We start from the raw sequence: 27,120 nt of genomic DNA, 5'->3' as shown, positions 1-27,120 counted from the left end.
TATTAGGAAGTAAAGTAACTCCCTTGATCAGGAGTTGTATGGATGGAACCCTAGAACTGCTAGCCATCATGCTCCCTTGACACATGATGAGACTCCTAAGAGAGTAAAACCAAAATTAGGATAAAGATGGGCAGAGTCTTCTCTTCAAGTTCTTAGATCCAGTCAACTGTGGAGTCAACTCCTTTCTTTCCCTTCTTTCAGTTGGAGAAGCCAATAAATTCTTTCTTTTTTTTTTTTTTTGCTTATGCTATTTTTGAGTTAAGTTCTAACAATTCCAACTTTAAAAAGTTTTAATACAAAGTCCCGTAAAAAACTTCTTAATGCCAGGATCATTAGCAAAATAGTAAGACTAATGGCACTGCTATAAGCTGAACTGTGTCGCCCTAACCCACATCTGACTATATTGGAAAAAGGACTTTTAAGGTGGTGATAAGGTTAAAGGAGGTCATAAGGGTGGAACCCTTATCTGACAAAACTGGTGGCCTTATAAGAGGGAGAAACAACAGAGGTCTCTCTCAGCCACGTGAGGACACAGTGAGAAGGCAGCTATCTGCAATCCAGGAAGAATCCTCACCAGAACCTGCCCATGTTGGCACCTGATGCCAGGCTTCCAGTCCCCAGAACTGTGAAAAAATAAATTTCCATTGTTTAAGACACCCAGTCTGACATTTTGTTATGGCAGCCCAAGCTGACTAATACGGGCACCCAGTATAACTTGCCTAGTGGCAGTTACTACCAGGTCCTTCATCAGGGTGAAGTAGACCCTGACTAGCAAAAATAGTGATATTGGGCTTCCCTGGTGGCGCAGTGGTTGAGAGTCCGCCTGCCGATGCAGGGGACACGGGTTCGTGCCCCGGTCCGGGAAGATCCCACATGCCGCGGAGCGGCTGGGCCCGTGAGCCATGGCCACTGAGCCTGCGCGTCCGGAGCCTGTGCTCCGCAACGGGAGAGGCCACAACAGTGAGAGGCCCGCGTACCGCAAAAAAAAAAAAATAGTGATATTGATCTTTTGTTATTCCACTCTCAGTCTTGATTTCAGTTTAGACTAAAGTTGCTTTTTAACTGGTTTTTACTTTTTCAAATAAAAAGATCAGCCCAGCTATCTAGAATCTCATTACCAATTCAGAAGCATTACACGAATAATATGGAAAAAAATTTTTAGTGACATTAAGCAGCTAGAATTACATTGGGGAGAAAAGCTGATAAATCACATAGTCAAATTCAAGTATTAATCTTTTTAATTTTTCATAGTTTATTCCTTATATTGATAGGTTAAGAAAGTAAAATTTTCCTAAGTACTGATTCATAATGTTTATAAGCAGCACACAAAACATTCAGTTTCACAAACAGTAATATCCAATGATCCCCTTAAATGCAATTTTAAATCCTTACTTTAAGCTAAGTGCAAGAATAATACAATAAGCTAAATACACACAAAACCTGTATATGCTGAACTACAAAAGTGGTTTCCATAGCCACACGTGGTCTTAGTCAAGTACACATTTCCACAATGAACAAGTACTAACAAATATGTTAATAAAACACGACCCCTGGGCTTCCCTGGTGGCGCAGTGGTTGGGAGTCTGCCTGCCGACGCAGGGGACGCGGGTTCGTGCCCCGGTCCGGGAAGATCCCACATGCCGCGGAGCGGCTGGGCCCGTGAGCCATGGCCGCTGAGCCTGCGCGTCTGGATGACTGTGCTCTGCAACTGGAGAGGCCACAACAGTGAAAGGTCCGCATACCGCAAAAAAAAAAAAAAAAAAAAAAAAAAAACACGACCCCAAATGCTTATCCTACCATCAGCTTTTTCAGCAATGCCATTCCTGCTACTGAAAACACTTATATTTAGAAGCTTTAATTTGACCTGGGGAAATGAGTTCTCTTAAAACCTGACAAACAGTATAAGACCCAAAGATTTTTTTTTTTGCGGTACGCGAGCCTCTCACTGCTGTGGCCTCTCCCGTGGCGGAGCACAGGCTCCGGACGGGCAGGCCCAGCAGCCACAGCTCACGGGCCCAGCTGCTCCGTGGCACGCAGGATCCTCCCGGACCGGGACACAAACCCGTGTCCCCCGCATCGGCAGGCGGACTCTCAACCACTACGCCAGCAGGGGAGCCCAGCCCAAAAGATTTTAAATCAAATAGGTCTTCCAACACAGAAGAATTCATAGGAAACTTTTAGTTTCTCAAAAAATAAAAAATTAAAATCAAAAAAATCACTTGTTATCTAAAGAAAAGAGTATTAAAACAAATTATCTTAAGACAAACACTCTTAAAAAGGCTGTATTTTCTATCATTTTCTCCTTAAAAGAAACACAAACCAGTTCACTATCTTTTAATAACTTAGACTACTGTAATCTAAAAACTTTAGAAACATCAAACACATGTCTTAGCTATCAAAGGTACCATTGAGATTTCACATATTAAACAGCCACAGTACAGCCTACAATGGCACAAAATCAGAAGGAACTGAATGGTTTGCAAGGTACTTTGACTTACATGTGGTCATTAAAATCCAGTAAGTAATTCAAAGTATAGTAATATAACGGCAGGCAATTAAAGGCTCAAATATCACTCTAAAATTGAAGACATGAATAAAGACTGGAAACGTTGTGGTTCTCTATCTTTCATTCACATGGCTAGATATCAGAACCTTACTGTGGAAAATATAGTTATTAAATATGGTTTCCCCAGAAAATAATGAAGCTTCAGAAAGTACCAAAGGTGTCAAGATCCATAGTTTGCTTCATCAAATGCTTTTCTAGCTCGTTTCAATTCTTCGTTCATAGTGAGCAAGTCTTTAACCCTAGCAAACTTTCTTGGGTCCTTTCGAATCAAGAAGACGATATCTTCAACTTGTACCCGACCTTGTCTTCCAATTGACATTGCCTTGTGAGTCTATTACAAAAAAACATATTAAATTCAATTAATTTTTAAAAAATCTAACATTTTATTCTTTTAACTTGTGTCTATTTAATGCTGGTGAGTTTGAAACTTTCTCTTCTAATTATTATAGCTAGTCACTTATGAATTGTCTTTCTATTAATGTCCTTTGTCCACTTTCTACCGTTATTAGCAATGTTTCAATGCTTTATAGACATTTTAATATTAAGGACATTAAAACTATCAAATTTATTGATTAAAAAAAATTTTTTTTTACATCTTTATTGGAGTGTAATTACTTTACAATGTTGTGTTAGTTTCTGCTGTTTAACAAAGTGAATCAGCTATACGTATACATACACCCCCATATCCCCTCCCTCTTGCGTCTCCCTCCCACCCTCCCTATCCCACCCCTCTAGGTGGACACAAAGCACTGAGTTGATCTCCCTGTGTCATACAGCTGCTTCCCACTAGCTATCTATTTTACATTTCGTAGTGTATATATGTCAATGCTACTCTCTCACTTCGTCCCAGCTTACCCTTCCCTGCCCCTCCCATGTCCTCAAATCCATTCTCTATGTCTGCGTCTTTATTCCTATCCTGCCCCTAGGTTCATCAGAACCTTTTTTTTTTTAGATTCCATATATATGTGTTAGCATATGGTATTTGTTTTTCTCTTTCTGATTTACTTCACTCTGTATGACAGACTCTAGGTCAATCCACCTCACTACAAAGAACTCAATTTCATTTCTTTTTATGGCTGAGTAATATTCCATTGTATATATGTGCCACATCTTCTTTATCCATTTGCACTGATGTTTCTTTCTGTGTGTTTTGATATATGTAGTTTGTCTTCATTTGCATAAAATAATTTTATTTCTTTGTAACCACCGCTTCATTTAAACTTTGTGTCCATTTCAGTAGCTGATAAATATTGGTGGGTTTCCTTAAAATCAAATCTCATCCCCTACCATTACATATTCATACTGCAAAAACAAAAATTCATCACAGCATTATTTCTAATGACTGAAAAAGGGAAATTAAATATTTAATAAATTGAACAAATTTGAGCACACCTAGTCAATTAATATTGTGAAGCCATCAAAAATATTAATTATGCGGTGACACAGGGAAAATGTTGTAGACGTACCTAAGTGAAAAAGCAGGTTCTACGACTATATATACTGTATGATTTCAGTTTTATAAAGTTTAAAAATATGTGTAAAAAGACAAAAGAATATTCACCAAAATCTCAGCATTAGTTATGTCTAGGTAGAAGGATTACAGATTTTTATTTTTTCCCCTGCACTCTTTAATACTTTCTAAATTTAATCAATATTACTTTCATAAGCAGAAAAAGATTTTAAAAAATGGATTCTCTGACCCAGTAATTTTACTTCTATTATTCTTTATGAAGGAAATAATCCAAAACACAGGGTAAAAATTCATAAGAACTGAACACAAACAAACTCAGTATTCCCATCCCTGCAAACATATCCAGAGAAGGGGGAAATTTCATGAATATGGTCATTCAAACTTATCTACTCAGTTAAAAATAATATGTAAATAATTTCAATAGGGAAATGGTTAAGTATATTAGAAAATAATTCGAATGAATTTTATGCAGCTACTAAAATAATTGTGATTAGAACATAGGAAATATGTATTAAAAACTTTGAGTAAAAAGAATGTTTACTATGATCAACACTATGTAAAACACTGTATATCTTTACATAAATACTGGAAGAGGGAAATTTATGTTGGATGATGGGATTATGGGTAATATTTTACATTTTATTCAAGGATCTTATAATTATGTCCTTATAAATAAAATTCAGAGGAGGGGGTAGAATATATTGTGTGTGCATGTGTGTGTGGGTGTTTGTGTATGTGTGTGTGTATACACCCACACACACTTATCTCTCTCTATCCTTAATGATAAATAGTAACTTCCACAAAACAGGCACTCAAATGGCACTCAAGCTTATTTCAAAGGATGCCATAGTTCTAGTCTTATCTAAAAGTTAGAATTTCAAATCTATTCCTTAATTAACTAAGACCAATTACAAAAAAAACTTACCATTTCAGTGATGAACTCTATGACAAGGTCTTCAAGAATATCTACTGACTCAGTATAAGGATTCTGGTCATCCCCAAACCCATACATCATACACCGTACTGTAAAAAGAACAATCATTTTTGTTTAAACAAACTTGACCAATACTTTTTCAAATTAGAACTAAGCTATAGAAGATATTGGTATGAAAGTATATTTACATTGTATTTCTTGTCTCCAAGTATGGATTTTGGTGTAAAAGGTATTAACCACTAGCACATAACCAACTGTTCTTACCTAGTCTTCCCTAGGTAGGAACTCCCCTTCCCTCCCAGCTACTGAACCCTGATATCAATATTCCTTCCCTAATCTCTATTATCTACTCACCAACAACCCCAGAATACCTTTAAGTAGGAAACTTCGTAGCAGGAACAGGATGAGTAGCAATGGTTTAGCCTTTACTGGGAGTGTTTTCAGGGGGTGAGGGGGAGGTCTTGGAAAAAAGAAGGCAAAATCCTTTCTGATACTACCATAAGGAAGAGGACATGAGAGAAAGTGCTCCAATTACCTTCTTATAGGAAGAACAGGTTAATCAAAAGGAGAAAGCAAAGGGCTTACTATACAGAATCTTGACATTTTATTCCCTGGATCAAAGCAACTGCCAGCAAAGCCCTTTTAGTCTTCATCTGAAGGAACCATAGAAAATGCAAAAGAGAAGAAAAGTCTACAGAGTAATGAAAATAACTGCTAATAGCTAAAACTTATATAGCCCTTACTACATGCCAGGCACTGTTGTAAGCGCATTTAATCCTCAGGACAATCCTCTGAAGTAGAAACTACTATTATCCCCTTTCTACATAGATGAGAAAATTGAGGCATAGAGTTTAAGTGATTTACCCAAGGTCACACAGATAGTGAGATGGAACTTGAATTTGAACCCAGATGATCTGGCTCCAGAGTCTATACTCCTACCCACAACAGTATTACACTTCTTGGTAATTTAGGGCAGATGGGATCCATATGGATTCTTATGCTATAGCCTATAAACTCCCAATCAGTCCATGGACAAGTTTTGAGAAGTCCTGGAACCCTGCTGAAATTATATGTAAAAATTTTATACCTTATTTGTGTGTGCATTTTTCTGGGAAGAAGAATCAACTCTTAGCAGATTCTCAAAGGGGTATAGAAATACTAAGAAACTCTGTCATATGTTAGAAATGTTTTGTATCTTGATCTGACTGGTGGTTACAAGTATATGTATATATGGAAAATTCATCAAGCTGTTCAATGAAGACTAGTGCAATTTATTGTATTTAAGTTTTACATTTAAAAAAAAGGAACGGGGCTTCCCTGGTGGCACAGTGGTTGGGAGTCCGCCTGCCGATGCAGGGGACACGGGTTCGTTCCCCAGTCCGGGAAGATCCCACATGCCGCGGAGTGGCTGGGCCTGTGAGCCATGGCCGCTGAGCCTGCGCGTCCGGAGCCTGTGCTCCACAACGGGAGAGGCCACAACAGTGAGAGGCCTGCGTACCGCAAAAAAAATAAATTAAATAAAGAAAAATAAATAAATGGAACGAACTCCTAGAACACTTCTAAAAGTAGCAATGAGTACGTTAAGAATAATTTCTATTTAGGAGAAGCAAAAGCAGGCAGAACTAAGAAGACAGTAGACCAGGCCTGCGGAAGAAAAGAAACAGGTGACCTAGAAGTCAGACTAGGATAGAGAAGTGCCCCTAGGGTTTATTCTGGCAAAAGCTTTTAGGTCCAGATACAGGAGGGAGAAAACAAACACAGGAGCCAATATTTTCTCCCCTCTGTGTTTTTTGGATTCTGAAATTTTTGTTTGCTTTTTTTTTTTTGGTTTGTTTTTTTAGATAATTTCAGACTTAGAGAAGAGTTGCAAAAACAGCACAATGTTCCCGAATCCCTATATCCAGCTTCCCCTTATGTTAACATCTTACACAACCAAAGACATTTCTCAAAACTAAGAAATTAACACTGGTACAAATACGTAACTTATTCAGATTGTACCAGTTTTTCCACTAGTGTACCTTTTCTGTTTCAGGATCCCACAATATTTAGTTGTCATGCCTCCCTAGTTTCCTCTGTTCTGTGACAGTTCCTCAGACTTTCCTCGTCTTTTTTTTTTTTTTAATTTATATATTTATTTATTTATTTTTGGCTGCGTTGGGTTTTCGTTGCTGTGCACGGGATTTCTCTAGTTGTGGTGAGTGGGGGTCTCTGTTTGTTGTGGTGCACAGGCTTCTCACTGCAGTGGCGTCTCTTGTTGAGGAGCACGGGCTCTAGGCGTGCGGGCTTCAGTAGTTGTGGCTCGCGGGCTCTCGAGTGCAGGCTCAGTAGTTGTGGCGCACGGGCTTAGTTGCTCTGCAGCATGTGGGTTCTTCCCAAACCAGGGCTCGAACCCATGTCCCCTGCATTACCAGGTGGATTCTTAACCACTGCGCCACCAGGGAAGCCCTTCCTTGTCTTTTATAACCTTGACACTTCTGAAGAATACTGGTCAGTTATCTTGTAGAATGTCCCTCAATTTGGGTTTCTCTGATGTTTTCTCATGATTAGGTTGTGGTTATGCATTACTAGAAAGGGAATCACAGTGATGATGTACCTCTTAATGCGTCATATCAGGGGTATGTAATGTCAACTTATATTACTGGTGATCTTATTAACTTTAATCACTTGGCTAAAGTAATGTCTGCCAGGATTCTCCACTGTAAACTTAATATTTTTCCTTAAATATTTTGAGGGAGATACCTTGTCATTAACATTCTGATGGGGAGAATTCATCAGTAGGGAAATATACTTCACTGGAAAAGCAAAATCATATTAGACAGGAAGTATGTGATCTGCATTTGGTTAAAGGGTCTGTAAAGACATAAATAAAAGTGAATGCTTTGAAATTTTGTGTTATATTAGCAAAAATTTTTTTTTAAAAAGAAGGTCTAGGAGAACAGATCTTGGTCAGTAAGTCATAGGAAGATTCAGGTAAGACAAGGAAAAGGCTGTGAAGATTCCAAATTCTTGTCATCACTCTGGGATGCTCTGGTGTAGGAACCCCCTTCTTATGCCGACTTAGGTAAAACCACGTACAAATGGAGTAAATAACATCAGAGATGGAATAAGTAGTGGTAAACTTAAGGTGAGAAATTGAGATATAGGAAGGGATTTGAATGGCAAAAAAAACACCCCACATATTGACTCTGTAGTTTCAAGAGCATTTGGGAACTGCTTACATCGGAACTAGCATAAATAAATCAGTTGATGTGTCGCCTTCTCAGGACTGGGAGATGGAGAGCGCTTTCTCACGGTGCCTTAAAGGGGCTGACCTTGAACATCAGTAGTAGCAGCAGCTCTCCTTGCTGCTGCCACAAAAGGTCTACTGAGGGAACAGACTAGACAACCAAAACCTTATAATCTCTATGCCACTGGACTGCCTCACATTGTTCATCATCTTCCTGCCTTGTCCATTGCCTTAGTCCAAAGCCCCAACTTAATTCCTACCCTCAGCACCTGTTCCAGGATCCAAAAGAACCTTTGGCTTACAGTCAAAGGAGTCCCTGCTCCTACTGCCGAAAGGTAAGGGACAGGGGAGGTAACGGAGGTATGTTCTTAGGCCCTGAACTGAAACACTGATCACATCTCTTTACTTAAAAAAAAAAAAAAAAAAATGGGTGTGTGTGTATGTGTGTGTGTGTATACACGCATATATATAAATACATAAATTGGGGTTAGGGTTATTACTATCTGTGATTCACAGGTTAAACAGAATTTATGCACAAGTCTGAGAATATTGTCCCTACAAGGAAACACATTCAGAACAATAAATCTACTTTGAACCGACATACCCAGAAGTTTTTATCTATAAAAAATCATTGTCAAATACTACTTACATTCTTTAGAAAAAAGTCTCTTTCTTTTACCCTGTCCACCTTCTGCACCTCCTCCAATTTCTTCACTTTCTTCCTCAAACTAGAAGTTAAAATGTATATATAGATACGTCAAGCACTGCTTTTGACTTTTTAATAATTAACATTTTTTTCCATCTTCAACACTGATGTCATGCCAGAAAGCCTAAATAAAGCAAGCAGCAAAAAACCATGAAACCTTAGCATTTTAGGGGCCTTACAACTATCCTATCCAACTTCAGACTCACACAGGAATGGCTTCTACAATGTCCACAACAACTGTACTGCCTCTCCTGGAGCAGTTCCAACGACCATACATTCTTTTTTTTAACCAACAAAGTTGGCCTATTTCTAGACAGTTTTACTATTAAAAGAGTTGATATTGAATAAAAGTAAGCAAAACTAGTATTTACTAAGCACTGCTTACACAGTGCTAAGAACTTTCCTCAAGTGAGACTTAAGCCTATTTTATGACATGAAAACCGAGGCTCAAAGTTAAATAACTTTGCTCACAGAGAACAAATACTAGCTTTGTCCTCTGATGATTCTCTAGGTGTTTCAAAGGGTGTCTGGCAAATATGGACCAAAAGCAAAGGGCAGGGGACCACCCTCCTACTCTTCCTGCCCCGCGTCCTACGACTAATCGGAAGAAAAAGCCTAGCACGGGGTGAAGTCCCCGATTCTCTCGGCTGAATTCACTAAGGAAAACAAACCCGATTCTCGGCCTCCGCTACGGTGCCCGAGGGAGTGAATAAAAAAGTGGGTTGGAACAGAGGCGGTCACTCACCGTGGGGTCTTCTTCTTCATCTGCCATCCCAGCAGCCAGCCACCTCCAGGGCGCGCCCGGCTCCCATGGAGCAGGTTTTACTACTTCCGCGGCCTCACTTCCGGTGACGCGAGGAGGTGGGGCGGGGCCTAGTTGGAAACCCGCCTGCGGAAGTGGAGCGTGCGCGTCCCGCCCCGCGGTGAAACCACAGCAGTACTAAAGGAGGGAAGGGTGACGTCTTGGCAAGAAGGAATTAAAAATTAGCAACGAAAAGGAAATCACTGGCTAGGTGCCGTGTATCTCGCTGTCTCCTTGAACTTGCTTCTGCGTATCAGATCACCGCTTCCTTATTCGGGACTGCGAAGCTTTGGATCATTGAGGGGCTAGCCAGGGGTGTAAACAATTTCAACAACTTAGAGTACCACTATGATTTATTGCCAAGCTTATTCGTTATTGGGGATATTGTACTTCGCTACCAGTTCTCAAGGGAATGTTATCTCCCCTTAGACTGAGGATTTAATTTTTGTGGTTTTGTTTGTTGTTTTTTTAATCAGAACAGTGCTTGGGAAAACCAGGGACATTAGAAGGTTAAAGCTAGGGATATAAGGTGTTCTGCAATGCAAGAGATGATGTCACCAGGGAAAGATTGTTCCACAATACACTATTTCTGAATGTCCTGCTAAACATTCCTGTGAGTGAAAAATCTGTTCATAATTAGCTGGGCCTAGAACATAACTTTGTTAACATATAAACACAAAGCATTTTCCTATGCTTTTAAGGTACATTGAATTTTCTAGGAACGCAACTGTGAGATAGTAGAAAGTGTATGTATTGGTCTCTGCTCACCCACCCCACCCCTCTTCCTGGCACAGAGCTCCTAAAACCCTTGTAATTTGCTAAGTGATAAGAACACTAGGGCGTCTTTTGTTCTAATGAGGCAACTCTGGGTGGGCTCCTGGATGGCTTCTGGCTGGGTCACCAGAAAAACCAAGCCATGATTAGAAGCTTGGAATTTTCAGCCCTCTCCAGAGCGGGGAGAGAAACTAGAAATGGAGTTAGTAATTAATCATGCCTATACAAGGCATAACAATTGCCCTGTATTGCCTACTAATTCCAATAGTAGGAGGTTCAGAGAGCGTTCAGGTTGGGGGGCACATCCGCTTACCTGGAGGGTGATGCACCCCCAACTTCATGGAGGCAGAAGCTCTGTGCTCAGGATCCTCTCAGACCTTGCCCTATGTGTCTCTTCATCTGTATCCTTTACCATACCCTTTAATAAACTGGTAAACGTGTTCCCCTGCGTTTTGTGAGTTGTTCTAGGAAATAACCAAATCCAAGGGGGAGGAGATCATGGAAACCTCTGAATTTTAGCCAAGTCAGACAGAAGTTGTGGGTAACCTGGGGACCTACTACTTTCAATTGGCATCTGAAGTTGGGAGCAGTCTTGCGGGACTGAGCCTTTGATCAGTGGGATCTAAAACTATCTCCAGGTAAATAGCGTCAGTATTGAGTTAAATTGCAGGACACCCAGCTGGTGTCACAGAATTGTTTGGTGTGGAGGGGGGAGGGAGGACCCACATATTTGGTCATGAGAAGTGTCATAAGTGAAGCGTTCAGTGTAAAAGTAAAGGAGAAAGATACACGGGAAGGAAAAAGCTGAGAGTTTTCCCCCCAAACAGTAACTACCCTGAAATTGGAGAGATATAGTTCTTTGTTTTATTTGCAACTTATCAAGAGCTGTGAAACATTTCAGGAAACAATGTCATGAAAGGCTGTATCAGTTGTAATAGTTTGGATAGCTAACTCACTGGAATCAGTCTGCATTTTAGCTCCTGCATTCACGGTGCAAGCATATACATATGCTTGCATATACATATAGGTGCAAGCATCTGAAATCATTATACCCACTAGTGTAGTCATACCTGAGCATTTACATATTGAAACACATATTATTATAATTTACTGTCTTTATTTTACTTTACATTATAGTTAGGACATTATATTTTATAGTTATATGGGTAGTTAGGTTAGTTATTATTACTTTGAAACAAATTATCCCAAAACTTAGTGGTTTAAAACAATGAACATTTATCACACAGTTTCTGTGAGGAATCTGGGCACAGTTTAGCTGGATGCCTCTGGTTCAAGGTCCCTTATGTTGCAGTCAGGGTGTTGGTTGGGCCTCAGTCTGATCTGAAGTGTTGATGGGGAAGGATCTGCTTCCAAAATCACTCATGTTGTTGTCAGCAGGATTCAGCTACTTCAGGTTACATTAAGGGCCTCAGTTCTTCACTGGCTATTGTCAGAGACCTCCCTCCATTCCTTGCCATGTCAACTTCCTAGGGCAGCTGGCTTCTCTCAGAGCAGGTGAGGGAGAGAACCAGGAAGAACACCCAAGAACACATTTTTTTTGGTAACCTAACCTTGGAAGTGACATCCCATCATTTTTGCCCTATGCTATTCACCAGAAATCAATAAATGCAGCCCACCCTCAAGAGGAGGGGATTACACAAGGATGAGAATACCAGGAGGCAGACATCACTGGGGGCTATCTGAGAGGCTGCCTACCATAGTAGGTTATATTATTTGTGAATTTCATTTCAGAATAATAAAGGAGACATATTTGTTATTTAAGGAAGTTTGTTGGGTCTGAAAGGGTTGAGAACTGCTATGTTAGGTAGTAATGAAACACTGGCCTTGTCCAGGGAATCAGGTATAAAATATTCACAGTGTCCATTATCAGGGGAATGGATAGGTAAAATGTGCTGGATGGACACCAAGGTGTACTATACAACAATCAGAAGCAATAGACTAGCAACATGGATAGAGCTTAGAAACAGAGCGCTAAAGTTAAAAAGTAAGAAATATGAGATCTATAACAAAAGACTGTTTATGTATATTAAACACATATACATACACAAAATACATATTTTACAGGAACGTATAAAAAAAGCATAGACATCAAATACATTAGGAAGGTTACAGGGTAGGAGACGTAAGAATAGGGATAAAGAGAATGCATAAGATACATAACAAGGGAAGGACTTGGGAAGGGTCAGTTACAATAGTATGGCATGAACTGTGGAGTGTGAATAATTCAACATTCTGAGGCTGAGATCCAAAATGTAAAGGAAAAAAAAAATCAGTGTTGTGAGCAGAGCGGAAATAAAGCCCAGAGAGTGAAAAGTCACGGTGTGCTTCTAGAGGATGTTTCAGGTGGGTTGCCAGAGTCAAGTTTGTTGGGTGGAGATGCAGAAAATGAGGCTGGAATGAAACTGGAGTTTGAGTTTGTGAAAGGCCTTGAATATTCTCTTCAGAGACTGAACTTCATTCAAAGTGCAGAGTGCCTGGGAGGTCTTTAAGCAGAAGAGTCACATGACCCATCTTTAAAATAAAAAATCACTTCAGCAGGGAGACCACCTAGGATGAGAGCTGATTAGAACATGAATTAAGACAAAGGAATTTTAGGAGCAGAAATCACAGGACTTTGTGTCTGAATGAATCTGAGAGCTATGGAGAGAGAGGTTTATATCCAGATGGAATGCTATTAATATGAATTGGAAAGTAAAATGGAAAAGCAACTGGGGAGGGAAGGAAATGAGTTCAGTCTGAGTGTGAGAGTCTAGAGGTGTCCTGTAGACAGATGGAGGTGCAGGTCTGGAAATCCAGAGAAATCAGGACTAGAGAAAATGGCATGGGAGACATCAATGCGGGGGCAATAGTTTAAACACTGCACAGAAACAAAAGTGAGAGAAGGGAGGCAACGGGCAGATCCTCAGAAACAGTACATCACGGGACAGAGAGAGAAGAAATGGTCCAAGAGGCAGAAAAAGATAAAAGAAGAAAAATGAAGAGGAAGTGAGGGAGGAGGAAGGGAAGAATATACAGTTGACTCTTGAACAACATAGGTTTGAACTGTGTAGGTCCACTTATATATGGATTTTTCTCAATAAATACCTACTACAATAAGTTACTTTTCAGCATTACCTTCATGAACTCTATAATCCAGTTCCACAAGGCCACTTTCAATTATTCATGCAACAAATATTTATCAAGCACCTGAACAGCACTTACTATGGGACTGTTAATAAAATGATAACATAAATACACAGTTCAGGGTTCATGAACCTTACAATGTAGCAGGGAGACATGAATAAAATAGATATTGTATGCTTTGGAAGATTATGATGGGGAAAGGGGACCCAAGAAGGTCAGAGAAGACTTCCTTGTGCAAATAACATTTGCGCTGAGACCTGAGAGATGAATGGGGTTAGGCAGTGAAAGAGGAAGGGGAAAGTGGGCTGTGCCCCAAACTTATACCATCTTCAAGCCTATGGTTACACTACTCCTTTCCCACTAGGATACCTTTCTTTTCTGTTGAAATGCTACATGTCTTTCAGGCCCAGCTAACACGTCTGCCCCTCCATCAAGCCTTCCCTGAGTGCTCCAGCTGAAGGCACTTTCTCTCTTACACTCCCACCAGCACTTACTTTTCATTTTCCTTCAACACTTCTTTCTAATGTATTTTCTGATTACTTATACACACAGCTTGTCTCGTACACTAAATCTTAAAACTTACTAAGAAAAGAGTCTGTTTCTTATTCACCTTTGAGCTCCCAAAGGCTAGCACATTCCTCAGACTCCCGGAACAAATATTTGTAGCATAAATTAATGCTTGTTTGACATCCCTTTTCAAATATGTTGTAATTCAATGAAGCTATTGTTGCAAGCTGTGCCTTTGGGACTGAACTTACTCTTTGGTTAAACCACAATCCCATAGTCATGGTCCCCATGACTGATTAGTGTTTGCCACAGGGACTGCAACAAACCCTAACAAACGGGCAACTGTTCTTGACTGACAGGCGTTTGGCAACAACTGCCCGTCCTCCAGTGGAGGCTGAAATGAACTGAGGAAGGACTGTCTGAATTGAGTCCCCATGCAGTGGGGCTCTATTTATCCCTTGCATTTGGGCTGTGAGAGACAGTGACCCAGGCTTTGGCGTGAGGCTTTGGGGCTTTTCAGGACAACAGAAACACTAATGCTTGGAACAAAATCGTCAAAGATCAATATCAATGGACAGAATCCTAATTTGAGGCAGTGTGATAACAAGGGGAAGGGAGCTTTGAAGTCAGACAGACTAGCTCTGTGATCTCACCCATGTGCCTTCTTTGAGCCTCAGATTTCTCACCAAAAAACCATTCTGCAAAACAGTTGTGAAGATCAAAGATAATGTCTTTACACATACAATGCCTGTGCTCTACTAAAATGTGTTTATTCATCTATCTTCGCCAATATAGTTTGTACCCTGAGGTCAGGGACTCGTTTTTTGCCTCTACGCCTGCAAAATTTAGCAAAGTGTGTAAATATTTTTTAAACAAATGAACAACAACAGTGAAAGCTAAGATTTATGGAGCACTTACTTCATGCCAGATATTGTTGTAAATAGTAATTTATTTAATCCTTCAACAACCCTACAAAGGAGCAACCATTATGACTCAATTTTACAGAAAGAAAGCAAAATATAATTTTAAAAAATATGAAATTCTTGGTATAACTAATTTTGAAATAAAAATCTGGTGAGATTCACTTTAATCAATAAAAAAGGTAAAAAAAATTTTTTTTTTTGGCCACGGCACCCGGCTCCCCTTGCCCTTGGCGGTGAAAGCGCAGAGCCCTAACCACTGGACCGTCAGGGAATTCCTGGTAAAATACTTTTTAAAACCTGGAAATGAAAAAATACAGTGGAAGGAGAAAGAAGGAAGGAAATAAATGTAAAAATGGGAAGAAAGAGTAGGAAGAAGAAAGAGAGATAGACACATGGAAAAAGAAGAAACAGTAAGATACTGTGGACTATCACTGTCCTTTGAAATAATAAGTAGAAAACTAATTACTCTTCCCAGTTCTTCAACTGTGATATCTTTATTCTTAAACTCCGAGAGTGACAGGGGATGAAAGACTTATCTTTCAGAGCATAACACAATTGGAGTGGTTTCCATCCAGTGAAAAGAGGAGGAGACAAAGTTATCTCCAAAAGAGGAGGGCATGAGCAAAATGTGAAAGCAAAGAGTACATTTGAAGAACACTGAACAGTGTTTTCGCAGCTGAAGCTTGAAGTCTGCCTATGGGAACAGTGAAAAATTCTGCTGGAAGGCCTTGAATAGCAGGGTAAGGAGTTAAACATATGTTCAGCAGACAGTCGCTGCTGTTAAAGGAAACAGCAGTTGTGGTCTGGAGCAAAATGTTTTAGTTCTGAGTTCAGAAGACCAGAATTATTGTTCAAGTCTGATACTAGTTAGTCCTTACCCTAAACCTTAGATTACCTCTAAAATAGGGGTGATAAGGCAGTTGTAAGGATTAAATAAGATATTATGACAAGGTGTGTTCACTTTACAAAGTAAAAATGTTATAGAAAAGTAAGTTTTCACTGGACTTCCCCGGTGGCGCAGTGGTTAAGAATCCACCTGCCAGTGGTTGAGAGTCCGTCTGCCGATGCAGGGGACACGGGTTCGTGCCCCGGTCCGGGAGGATCCCACATGCGGCAGAGCGGCTGGGCCCGTGAGCCGTGGCCGCTGAGCCTGTGCGTCCGGAGCCTGTGCTCTGCAATGGGAGAGGCTACAACAGTGAGAGGCCCGCGTACCGCAAAAAAAAAAAAAAAAAAAAGAATCCACCTGCCAATGCAGGGGACACCAGTTCGATCCCTGGTCTGGGAAGATACCACATGCTGCAGAGCAACTAAGCTCGCGAGCCACAACTACTGAGCCTGTGCTCTAGAGCCCGTGCTCTGCAACGAGAAGCCACCGCAATGAGAAGGCCACATACTGCAACGAAGAGTAGCCACCCCCCCTCACTGCAACTAGAGAGAAAAGCCCCCACGCAGCAACGAATACCCAATGCAACCAAAAAATAGAAGAAATAAAACAATGAATAAATTGAGGCATAATTCAGTTTTAAAAAAATAAGTTTTCACTGTTGTGAGCATTTAATTGATGCTTGAAGACTGAAATGGTAAAATTACTAAAGTGATGGATGTAGAAATGAAAAGGGGGCAATTGGAACAACATTTTGGAAAAAAAGGAGTTAATCGATTCGAAGATAATTTACAAATTCTAAATTCAGTGATTAGGGGAAAAGGACTATTAACCATAGAAACAGGGAAATCAGAAGGGGGTGAGTTTTGTTTTAAACATTTCAAATGTCAGAAGAACATCTGCTAGAAATGTAGGACTGGAGCTTGGGTAGGACATCAACTTAAGACCTCTGCACGGGGAATTCCCTGGCGGTCAAGTGGTTAGGACTCCGCCCTTTCACTGCGGAGGGCTCGGCCACTTCGCCAAAAACAAAACCAAAACAAAACTCTTCGTAGAGGTGGTAGTTGAAGCCAGGGGACATGATAGGTCACCAAGTAAGGGTTAATAATGAGAAAAAGTGGGTGAGGGTATCTTAGGAACGTCTATGTTTACGTGGAAAAAGAGCCTGGGTAAAGAGAACAACGAAGTGCGGGTCAGGGAGGATAGCACAGTTCCATAGTATGTAAGAAAGGAGAATTTTTTTAGATGAAGATGAGCTACATGATTCAGTCTAAATTAGGGAACATGAATTTGTTTAGGACCTGGTTAGAGTATCTTGGGGCTTTTATCCAGCTTTGGTGCAGGGAACTAACAGTTGCCAGTGATGATACTAGTGCTGATACTGTTTTAGATAACTATTGATGAAAAGTTCAAAGGCAAAGACAATTAGGGATTTTTTATTGTCTTGTTTTGTTTTTGAGTAGTCCTTAGCAGTTCTTTTGGGCAGGGAGATTCGTCTGTGTATGTATTTGCACACATTTATTTGCTTTGTCTTATTTTGTCCTGTATGTCTTCCCTGGTTTTTTGTTTGTTTCTGCATTTAAGCACATTTTCACAAGGAGTCTGTCCTGCATCAGACTTTTGTTGGCTTGCCTTTCTACTCCAGCTCCTAGGAGGCTTTGGTAGCTTTTCTTCTGCGTAACCAAGCAGGCCATAGCCAGCAGATGGCACTATAGCAAGAGGGGCAGAGGGTCCATTTAGGACCTGACAACAACTGCGGACTAGTAACTTTACAGTTTCAGCCTCGGACGACTCAGTTGCACTTTAGCCCGGACTCTAATAAAGCAGGTCAAGCTGTGTGCAATTAAGAATTTCAATGTACAAAATGGGATCTGCTGCTTTGTCTCCTCCATCCTGGGCCACCATTAAACTGAAGGTATCGTCAAGTTGTGAAAGTGTTGTGAGAAGGGCTATCCCGATATCGCCGTTTCCTAGTTAAAGTGGCCGAGGTGACCCCACTTTAACTAAATACAGGAGTCAATCGAGACTATCCTGATAGTTTAAAGAAAAATTCATACAAATAGGCAATTACCTAAGCGTTTCCCGACAACGTGTAGCTTTAGCATATGAAATTTGCGACTTGTTTTTGTTACAGTGTTCCTAATTTCATTTGAAAGTTCAGACACAGCCTCACTATCCAGATTTCCATAAGGAGTAAGAAAGATCCTCTGCAGTTCCGGAGGCCGCAGGGACGGCCTCTAGAGCCCTATTGTCCGAGTTCTCTTACGTGGAAGCTTGAGACGGAGGCCTCTGTTGCAGGTGGGCTGCTCCTCACAGACACACCAAACGCACACACACAAACAGAGCTGCCGCCATAGCGGAAAACAAAGTGCAAAACTGCAAGCCTTGGACTTCACTGGTGGCGCAGTGGTTAAGAATCCTCCTGCCAATGCAGAGGACATGGGTTCGAGCCCTGGTCCGGGAAGATCCCACATGCCGCGGAGCAACTAAGCCCGTGCTCCACAACTACTGAGCCTGTGTGCCACAACTACTGAAGCCCGTGTGCCTAGAGCCTGTGCTCCACAAAAAGAGAAGCCACCGCAATGAGAAGCCCACGCACTGCAGCGAAGAATAGCCCCCATTCACCACAACTAGAGAAAGCCTGTGCACAGCAACGAAGACCCAACCAGCCATAAATAAATAAAATAAATTTATTTAAAAAAAAACAAAATTGCAAGCCTTTACCTTTTCAAACACAACAACTCGAGCAGGTCAGGTTACACCCCAACACTAACTAAAGGGGCACCCAGAAAAGATTGGTTACCATGGCCACGTAGGAAGCCTCCCGGATAGCTTTCTTAGCTTTCTTCTTACACACACCTACTCACGCGAGCTCCACTCGCGAGCTCCATCCACGCAGGTACCTAGCTCGGCAATCTGCTAGCCACGCCTGATTGCGTTCTGCGCTCGTCTCTCTGCCCTTGCACCTGCGTACTACGGCGCCTGCCCGTCGCCGCGGCCCGGATCGGGAAGTGTCAAGCGGGAGCTGGGTTCCCACGCCTTTGCCGCTATCACCGCTGACCCCCGGACCCCAACTCCAGGCCCGGGCCCAGCCGCCATGACGAACGGTGAGAACTAATGCTCAGAGCCGAGGATGGGAGTGCAGTGCGAGTGGAAACCTGGCGGGCGGAGCCGGGACTGACGTGGCCGTTCTCCCCGCCCCCTCCCAGCCCAGTCCCCCTTTGGCTTCTCGGTGCCCCAACTCCTGTCCCCTATACTCCTCCGGGGGTTCCCCCGTTCCGTGCCCGTATAGAACCCCCAGTGCCTCTTGTGCCCACACCCGTAGTTCTTGGTTCCCACACTGTGCCCTTCTCCCTTCCTAGAAGTTCGTTCTGACCCTTACAAGCCACTTCGCGAGGCCAGTCCCAGTTGAACTATTGCTTTAGCAGCAGGAAAAAGAGGAGCCTCCTCACAGCTCTCTGTGTTCTCAAACTTTATTGGATAGTAGGCTCTTTGGGATGATCGATGAATCACACAGGATTTTAAACCCCATACTTTGTGGGGGGGCGGGGGTGAATGTAGATCCTAAAAAAAAAGTTCTCCTTGTTTTGTTAAAATGTCGGGAAGCTTTCTCGTGTTTGATTCTAAAGTCTTGCCTGGGCGATCCCATCTGGAGACCGTGGCTAGTGTTGCAGGGGTTGGATTTAGACACTGCCTTTTCCAAAGATGATGTGGCAGTTGCCACCCTGTTTATCTGACCTAATTTTCCAGGCGTCTTCAAACACTTTATAGACATGATTTCTGAATTCCAGGGAAGGGCAGGAAACGATGACTTTGTGGTCTTCAGAGTCGATCTTACAGGAAAAAAGATGACAAGACCTCTTAGGCAGTATGATTTGAAGGGCATAGGACAGCATTTCTCAAAAGTACCTTCTTCATAAGCCTGGTACTAAAGTTTCAAATTTCACTTCCTTGTGACTTTTGGCTTTGCAAAAACTTACGGGAGAAAAGACTAGCACGTATTGTTCATCATAAAACTTGGTGTATGTATTAATTTACTGGACCCTTTCCTGTGTGACATCTAGTTGTGAGATAGTTTTACTGGAGGGAGAGAAGGAGATGGAGTGGCCCAGAACTGGCAGATGCCAGTTGTGTAAAATATCCTTTTGGAGCTTCCTGGGCAGTCAGAGGTCTGAGGTTAGTAGGCACAGTACAAGAAGGGACATCACCCGGAGGAACAAATAATCTGAACTGAGAAATAAGAGAGCAGTTGGACACATAGTAATTAATAAATAAGTTTTAGTCATTCTTTCCCCTTTTGTGGTCTGATTTTTTTTCTACTTAGGTGATTCTTTGCACTTACAAGACATAGTTTGGTTTACAAATGTAAGAAGTAGAACTAATTGTTCAAAGCTTTTTTCCCCCACAATTGTTCCACCTTGTCGAAGCCTCAGATCTTTTATTGCTTGTTTGTTTTCAAGAATCTGTTAACTCAGGCAGAAATTTGGTTTGTAAGTAGAGTATCATGCGTGAAGTGTAAGATAAGCATAGGAAAATTGTAGTCATATGGATTCTAACTCTTGCAATTTCCATTAAGCTTTACTTTTGCCTTAACATATTCTTCACCAACAGATGCAGATCTGAGAGACTTGGCCAAATATCTACCTCTCCTTTATCACATGAGTGATTTATAGGAAGAACATGTTTCATTCTCTCAGCTCAGGCTCGAAGGATTCTTATGCCTCTCTCAACCTAATGCCAACACTGGCCATTCCTGGTAGGCTGATTCCACATAAAGTGATGCACTCTTCTCAGAATTTATACTTCTTGAAAGGAGAGGGAAGGGGGCAGTGAAATCTTTGTAAGGGGGTTGTCTACAAGTGATTTGGGGGAACAGAAAGGTAACCTTGTTAGTCCTGGGACCTTGGCTTCCTCTTGTCAGGGCTGGCACTGCAGTTGAGATTATCATCTTGATATTTTATCACATTCTGTTCTCCAGGGGGATCACCTGTCCCAAACTGGATTAGCACCAAAGGTTTTTTTCTCTTTCTGTAACAGTGTACTCCTTGGATGGGATTCTGGTGTTTGGTTTGCTCTTTGTTTGCACCTGTGCCTACTTCAAGAAAGTACCTCGTCTCAAAAGCTGGCTGCTCTCAGAGAAGAAGGGAGTTTGGGGTGTGTTTTACAAAGGTAAGATCATATCTGTTCAGGGAGAGGAGATTGCCATCTCTGGACAGTGAGGTGCTGCAAGGTGGGGGTGGGATAGGCTGGAATTGTATGTGGTTCAACTTTTACATAAGTGTTTATTTTAGCTCCAAGGTAATTTTAGTATTCTCCATGGAGTAAAACTATATAAATTAAACAATTTTAATTGGACTAGAGTTGTTGGAAGGAATATTTTCCCAGTGAAAATTTTTTTTCTGAATTTCTGGAAAGAATTTATTGGAGTCTCTTTTAAGTATTGATTTTATTAACTCAGATGCTTTTTTACTTTTTATTTTGGGCATCTTCATCTGGAATCCTACTTACCTAGATCTTTTTTCAAAATAAGGCAAAATATAAACTAACAGTATATTCATCTAGAACCTAGGGCTTAAGGGTAGTATTTAAATACATTCCTGGGTGGGTTCTTGAGACCCTTGGTAGGTCTCGTCGTCTGTGACTAGAGATTTCAAATCTTGAAAGTGAGGACTTATATGAAGGGCAGGGTTTGACTTCTTTTCTCGTTTTATTTTTTCCTGCTAGCTGCTGTGATTGGAACTAGGCTGCATGCTGCTGTAGCAATCGCCTGCGTTGTAATGGCCTTCTACGTCCTGTTTATAAAATGAATTCCAAAGCATCCATTTCATCAACTGCCAACCAAGGGGACGAAGGTGAAGAGCCTGTCAGGAGCCTGGGCCCAGCGTAGGAGAGTTCAGCTAAAATCATCAAAGTCCCCAGGATGACACCACAGCATCTGCCCCTACCTTATGTGGGGAAAACTCCTCATGGTTACAAACATTATTTATGCTTCAGGGGACTACAGAAAGCCAGCTTCCTTTGACCTGTGTGTAAATCAGTCCTCAGCAGAGAGCATATAATGTCCAGATGAATTACACCCCTCAGTGATACGATTACATACCTCCTGCTTAAAAATCTGTCACCTATTTTGTGCTTCAGCCCCTCATCAGGAACTTTTCACACTGAGGCTCATTAGGGGAGGATATAAGCTGTATTCAGACTTCTTGGAAGGAGAGATAATTTTCAAGACTTGACTTTTTTTTTAGTGTTTGATTTGGATTTGGCAAATTGCAGGGGGCTGGGAGGCTGGGGTGGGGAGGCTGGGTGGGAAATAGGAGTTAAACAATGCCAAGGAATTTTTTGGCTTTGGAAATTTATCTTTCATATACCCGTCTGGGAACATAAGAGAGAGGCATGATCCTCATTGCAAAAAGAGAACAGACGAAATAGCTGTGCTGTGTGCTGGTAGCCAGAGAGTTTTGCCAAGAGAATCTGGGCCTACATAAGATTTGGAAATTGTCTGTGATGAGACCAGAAAGGAGTAACTTAGACAAGAAACAATGTTCTATTCACCAGTATTCCCAAAAGGAAACTTCACCCCCTCAAATGGTATATTGAAACTGTTGCTATTTTCCTAAAGCTTTTTAAATATTTTCTAAATTACTGAGTGCTAAATACTGTTACTCAGTTTTAAATGCCACCACTAGGGGAAAGAGAAACTATTGAAGAAATAATTTGCAGTTGGGGTAGAAGAAATAAATAAATCTAGTATATTAATTCATATACTAGTAAAGTCATCTAGAATTCATTGTGATGTTAGATGGAAGTTCTGTCATGTTAACCAACATACAAACTTATTCTTTGTTTAAATCTGGGTTATGGCAATTTTCAGTCGATTACTTGTGTTTCTTGGCCCACTTTTAATTTTCTTCATATTGTAGTATTTAGCTGTCTCTTGGAAATTATAAAAACATGGGAAATTTGAATGAGAGAAGTTGATGGCATTCATAGGCATGTTTGGACAGTTCATAGAATCCATGAATAAAATGAGAGTGTTTTCTAAAGTAAAGGAAAGCAGAGGTTCGCAATTGAGATTGATGGGCTTTTCCATGGAGTATGGGAACTCCTGAACAAATCATTTTAGATGACTCTACATTTGAAGTGAAGACTTCTCCATTCCCTCCTCCTTTTATCTGCAAAAGGATCAACTGTTGCATTTCTGAAGCCTAGAACTTCTCTATTAAAAAAAAAAAAGAATTGGTCTAAAATTAAATTATTGTAAAGAGCAAGCAGAGACATAGGTCTACCAGTGGAATTATTCACTAAAGTAAACTTGACTGTGGACAAGTTGGCTGTGGTTGACCCCAGTGTGGCAGTAAATTGTCTTTTGTCTTATTCCACAAGAACAAAAGCTGCTAGGAAGTTTAGGTTCTGAAACATTCAGTTTAGTGCTTTGATGGTTCCTAGAAGTATAGAAAGTCATCAAGTAAACACTACATGTCTAATCATCTCAGAGTTATGGCTGTTGTCTCTTCAGGAATTGGTCCACAGGGTAAATTTCAATGATTCATATATTTTTCATTGTCGTTTCTGAGGATCTTTCACACAAGAGAAAGGAAGGCTAGTGGAACAGAAAGAAGAGTTACGCCTTGTGGGTGTGAGTTTGGAACCTGTTGGCCAACGGGAATGTCACTCTCTGGAAATACAGGTTCAGCATGTTTTGCACTTGTTATTTTGTAGCTTTAATGACTTTTGTTTCCTAATAGGGCTAATATCTCTAAGCTTGGTGTTTAGAGCTGCTTCATATTTTAAACTAGTCCCATTTCACAGTTCAGATCAATTTTTACAGCCTCCTGGGTGGGTCATCTTGACCTAAGCTCTTGAACTGTTATATTTTGAGATGTTTTCATACCAGAATGTACCAAAAAGTACACAGAGTGAAGGTAATTTACAGCAAGAAACAAATACACAGCTTATTTCATTTCTTGACTTTAGATAAGCAGAAACTTGTTTAATTCATCACTTTGGTTGATGTGTCATATATTTTTGACTGAAAATTGTAGGAAGTTGTTCCTCTAAGGGAGTCTTTTAGGGGTGGAAGAAGGGGGATAGCAGTATTGCCTCAGATTCAAACTGGCGTCACCATAAACCCTGTATGCCAGGGTGGAATGAAGTCAGCTTTTTATAGTTGAAATAAGACTTTTTATTCACCATTGTCTGCACAAATCCTTGAAAATAAAGTTTCTTTCCCTACTGTTTTTGTCCATTTTGTCACATGCATGCTGAATTATTGAACTTTGTTCAATATTCCCCTGGGTTCTGCCCATAGTATACCTTTTTACTTTATATTAGTGAATATCATCAATCCTGTTAACCCCTTGTGATGGTCACTGAATGTATGATATAGTTCAGAATCTATGAGGGTATATCTTTGAGGGAACTAATTTTTTATATATATATATATATATATACACACACACACACACATTTTGAGGTGTATTAAACAATGTAGATAACATTCTCCAATACATTTTACCTACCAAAGCTATTAAAAGTATCAACTGCCATTACAAGCCATAAACTTCTTCAGTGAAATGAGGTTATCAGGTTACCCAGCCACATACGTAGAAAATCCTTGGGCTTCTGGTACATACAATGGACACTTTTCCCCAATTTGTTTATTCCAAGTACATGGTGGGACTGGCACAAGTACAAATGATAACAAAATTCTGATTTGTCTTCCCCCCTCACATATGTATTTCTTGAAAAAGGAAAAAGAAGGAACTGAGACATTCAAATTGTGCTTTGTGATGTGAAAGGAGCTAATTCTAACTTACATAATTGTTCCTTTTTTTTTTCTTACACTCATTCTTGAAAGATTTATTTTAGCGGATATGAAAGTAAATGAAGATTCAGCAATATGACTGCGACAGCAAGTTCTGGGTAGCAAGAGGGCTCTGTGGGGACAGGGATATGTCTTCCTACCTTTACTTATACTACTACCTAGTGTATATTAGGTAGTATATTAGTAGTATATATAGTTACTATATTCTAACTACCTAGTCCTTGGACTTAAGTAATCTATTCTTACCTTTCCCTTTGGTAAAATGATGTTTGTCTTCTCCCATGGGAGAAGGAGCTCCTAGGGAAGCTGATGTTGGTAATGACCAGAATTTGCCTTCTCCCTGGGAAAGAAATCATTCACCTAGAGGTCTCTTGAGATTGAATCATCTTATATCCAGAACTTGGATCAAAGATCAAAGAAAAACTACAGATATGGATATAAATGTGTAGCTGCACAGAGATCCAAGGACAATCACGATTCAGTATTGTGGGAATTTGTCCCGCCTTTACCTGGGCCCTTGGTTCCCCTCCGAGCCACGTGGGGGCAGGAAAGTGCGCACTCGGCGAGGGCCTGTGCTCGGTTGTTCCTCCCAGAACCCTCCGGGCCGGAAGGCTTTAAAGGAGCTTGCGTACTTCCGCCCTTTCACCGGAGGGAGAGCGGCATGGGGTGAGGCTGGTCAGAAGTGTGGCGTGGTGTGTGGAAGGCGCCTGCGGGCTGTGTGTGTGAGTGGACGCGAGAATGTGTGAGTGCGCGCGTGGTGCGTGCAAGGCGAGTGCGTGCGCCCGCCCCCGTGCCCCTCCCCCGGCCTACACCTTGATCTTATTTGATCGGGTTGTGACTCCCGCCCCGCCGGACCAACCCGAAATGAAAAGCTCCCCTCCTGCGAAGCCCCTTCCTCGGGGCGCTGTGCAGCGAGGCCCCTTGGGCGGTGGCAACGCCGCGGTCCCGGAGGTCCCGGAGCTGGTCCTACGAGGCCCGGCGCTCAGAAGTGATGAATTGATCAGATAGATGAGGCTGGGCTTGTCCTGGACCACTGATTATCGAGGCGATTCTGATCTGAGCCCGGGCCCAGGGCACGGCCACCCGTGGCGTTGAGACTAACGTGTCAACGGTCGGCTGCGGGCCCCGGGCGCTGGCGGACGGAGGTAGAATGAGCCGTCGCCTCGCCCGCGGGAGCGGGAGCTGAAAGGATATGGAGGCCTTGTTCCCCGCTGCAGTTTTGTAGCCGCCTTCCTTTTTTTCTTTAGACCCGACTTGTCATAATGACTCTTTTGTATGGTACCAACACTGGTGCCCCCGGTCTAAAGGCACTATACAGCGCCTGCCGCGAAGGGATATATGTATATATGCATGTCTGTATACGTGTATATATCTGTAAGAGAACTTGGAGACCTTATAAGAATTCAGATTCCAGGGACCCGCACCGGATTTACTGAATTAGAATTAGCGGGGGGGGGGGGGGCTTGTCTAGGAATCTATATTATTTAAAGCCTCCATGCATGGATCGCAGTAATAAATTTTTTGATGTTCAGTATCAACCCACATGAGGTGATTATCCCAGAAAGTCACCCACTCTGCCACTTTCAGCTATTCTAAATAAAGAGAACTGAAAATATTGCCACTGGGCAGCAAACACTATGAACCGATTGGAGTATCTCGGTGGAAGAGGGGCTGTAATAGTTTGGTGGTATTGACCCTGCACCTGAGTACCAGGAAGAAGCCCTTTCATATCTGATTTATTCAACAATGCATATGCTGTCCAATCTTAGAAATGGGAACTTAGTGTACAATATTCTAAAAGGTCTGCCATTTCTTGCTCATTTTAACAGCAGGCTCCTGTGAGTGGCTTGTAATTTTAGAAACCACATTACTGTATCAGTTTTTAGGTACCTTCAGACCCTAGGATCAGGTTGTTGAACGCTGTTTCCAAGAATAGGGGGCTATATATCACAGCACAAATCAAGGCAAAGAAAAGAGAATTGACTCCCAGGCAAGGAGACAGTAGCAGAGTTAAGAGAATGAACAATGGCAAGGAGCCAGGGAGATGGAGCCCTCATGGAAAAGTAGAGCTCAGCAAATGACTAAATCCAGAAGGTCTGAAGTCTGTTAAGCGTGACCTCAGCATAAGTGTTAATGCTACAAAGAGCTACTAAAATTAGTGTTTGTAAGCTCAAGAGAATGGACTATGTCCATTCTTGCTTTCCCAACACTTAGCTCAGCACCTGACACATAAAGTTTGCAAGAGGGTCTTCCCTGGTGGCGCAGTGGTTGAGAGTCTGCCTGCCAATGCAGGGGACACGGGTTCGTGCCCCGGTCTGGGAGGCTCCAATGTGCCGCGGAGCGGCTGGGCCCCGTGAGCC

The 27,120-nt window shown here is 41.6% G+C and overlaps 2 protein-coding genes and 1 non-coding gene across 3 annotated transcripts; 2 read left to right on the top strand and 1 right to left on the bottom strand.

The window, feature by feature from the left end:
- Positions 1 to 1,148: 1,148 nt before the first annotated feature.
- On the bottom strand, positions 1,149 to 9,746 carry TAF13 (TATA-box binding protein associated factor 13). The gene is made up of 4 exons (XM_004263119.3): positions 9,649 to 9,746; positions 8,847 to 8,925; positions 4,963 to 5,060; positions 1,149 to 2,897 (listed from the first exon to the last, which is right to left on the bottom strand). Exons 1-4 carry the CDS (start codon positions 9,673 to 9,675, stop codon positions 2,727 to 2,729), a joined length of 375 nt encoding a protein of 124 aa, XP_004263167.1. The 5' UTR covers positions 9,676 to 9,746; the 3' UTR covers positions 1,149 to 2,726.
- A 9,138-nt stretch (positions 9,747 to 18,884) lies between these two features.
- Positions 18,885 to 24,169, top strand: TMEM167B (transmembrane protein 167B). The gene is made up of 3 exons (XM_004263120.4): positions 18,885 to 19,043; positions 20,974 to 21,105; positions 21,661 to 24,169. Exons 1-3 carry the CDS (start codon positions 19,034 to 19,036, stop codon positions 21,741 to 21,743), a joined length of 225 nt encoding a protein of 74 aa, XP_004263168.1. The 5' UTR covers positions 18,885 to 19,033; the 3' UTR covers positions 21,744 to 24,169.
- A 1,231-nt stretch (positions 24,170 to 25,400) lies between these two features.
- On the top strand, positions 25,401 to 25,820 carry LOC117203234 (small Cajal body-specific RNA 2). The gene has a single exon (XR_004485925.1). It is a non-coding gene; the product is annotated as a small Cajal body-specific RNA 2 (non-coding RNA).
- Positions 25,821 to 27,120: the final 1,300 nt, after the last annotated feature.

The sequence above is a fragment of the Orcinus orca genome, chromosome 1 (assembly GCF_937001465.1).
Source record: "Orcinus orca chromosome 1, mOrcOrc1.1, whole genome shotgun sequence".
NCBI classification, from domain to species: Eukaryota; Metazoa; Chordata; class Mammalia; order Artiodactyla; family Delphinidae; genus Orcinus; species Orcinus orca.
This window is presented reverse-complemented; position numbering and strand designations above follow the sequence as displayed.

Excerpts from the sequence above, each read along its gene's own strand:
- TAF13 (XM_004263119.3), bottom strand. The coding sequence starts at position 9,675 with ATGGCAGATGAAGAAGAAGACCCCACG. Across the intron at positions 5,061-8,846 it reads GAGACTTTTTTCTAAAGAAT|TACGGTGTATGATGTATGGG; the intron begins GTAAGTAGTATT and ends TTCTTTTTACAG. Across the intron at positions 2,898-4,962 it reads TAGAGTTCATCACTGAAATG|ACTCACAAGGCAATGTCAAT; the intron begins GTAAGTTTTTTT and ends TTTTTGTAATAG.
- TMEM167B (XM_004263120.4), top strand. Across the intron at positions 21,106-21,660 it reads TTGGGGTGTGTTTTACAAAG|CTGCTGTGATTGGAACTAGG; the intron begins GTAAGATCATAT and ends TTTTCCTGCTAG.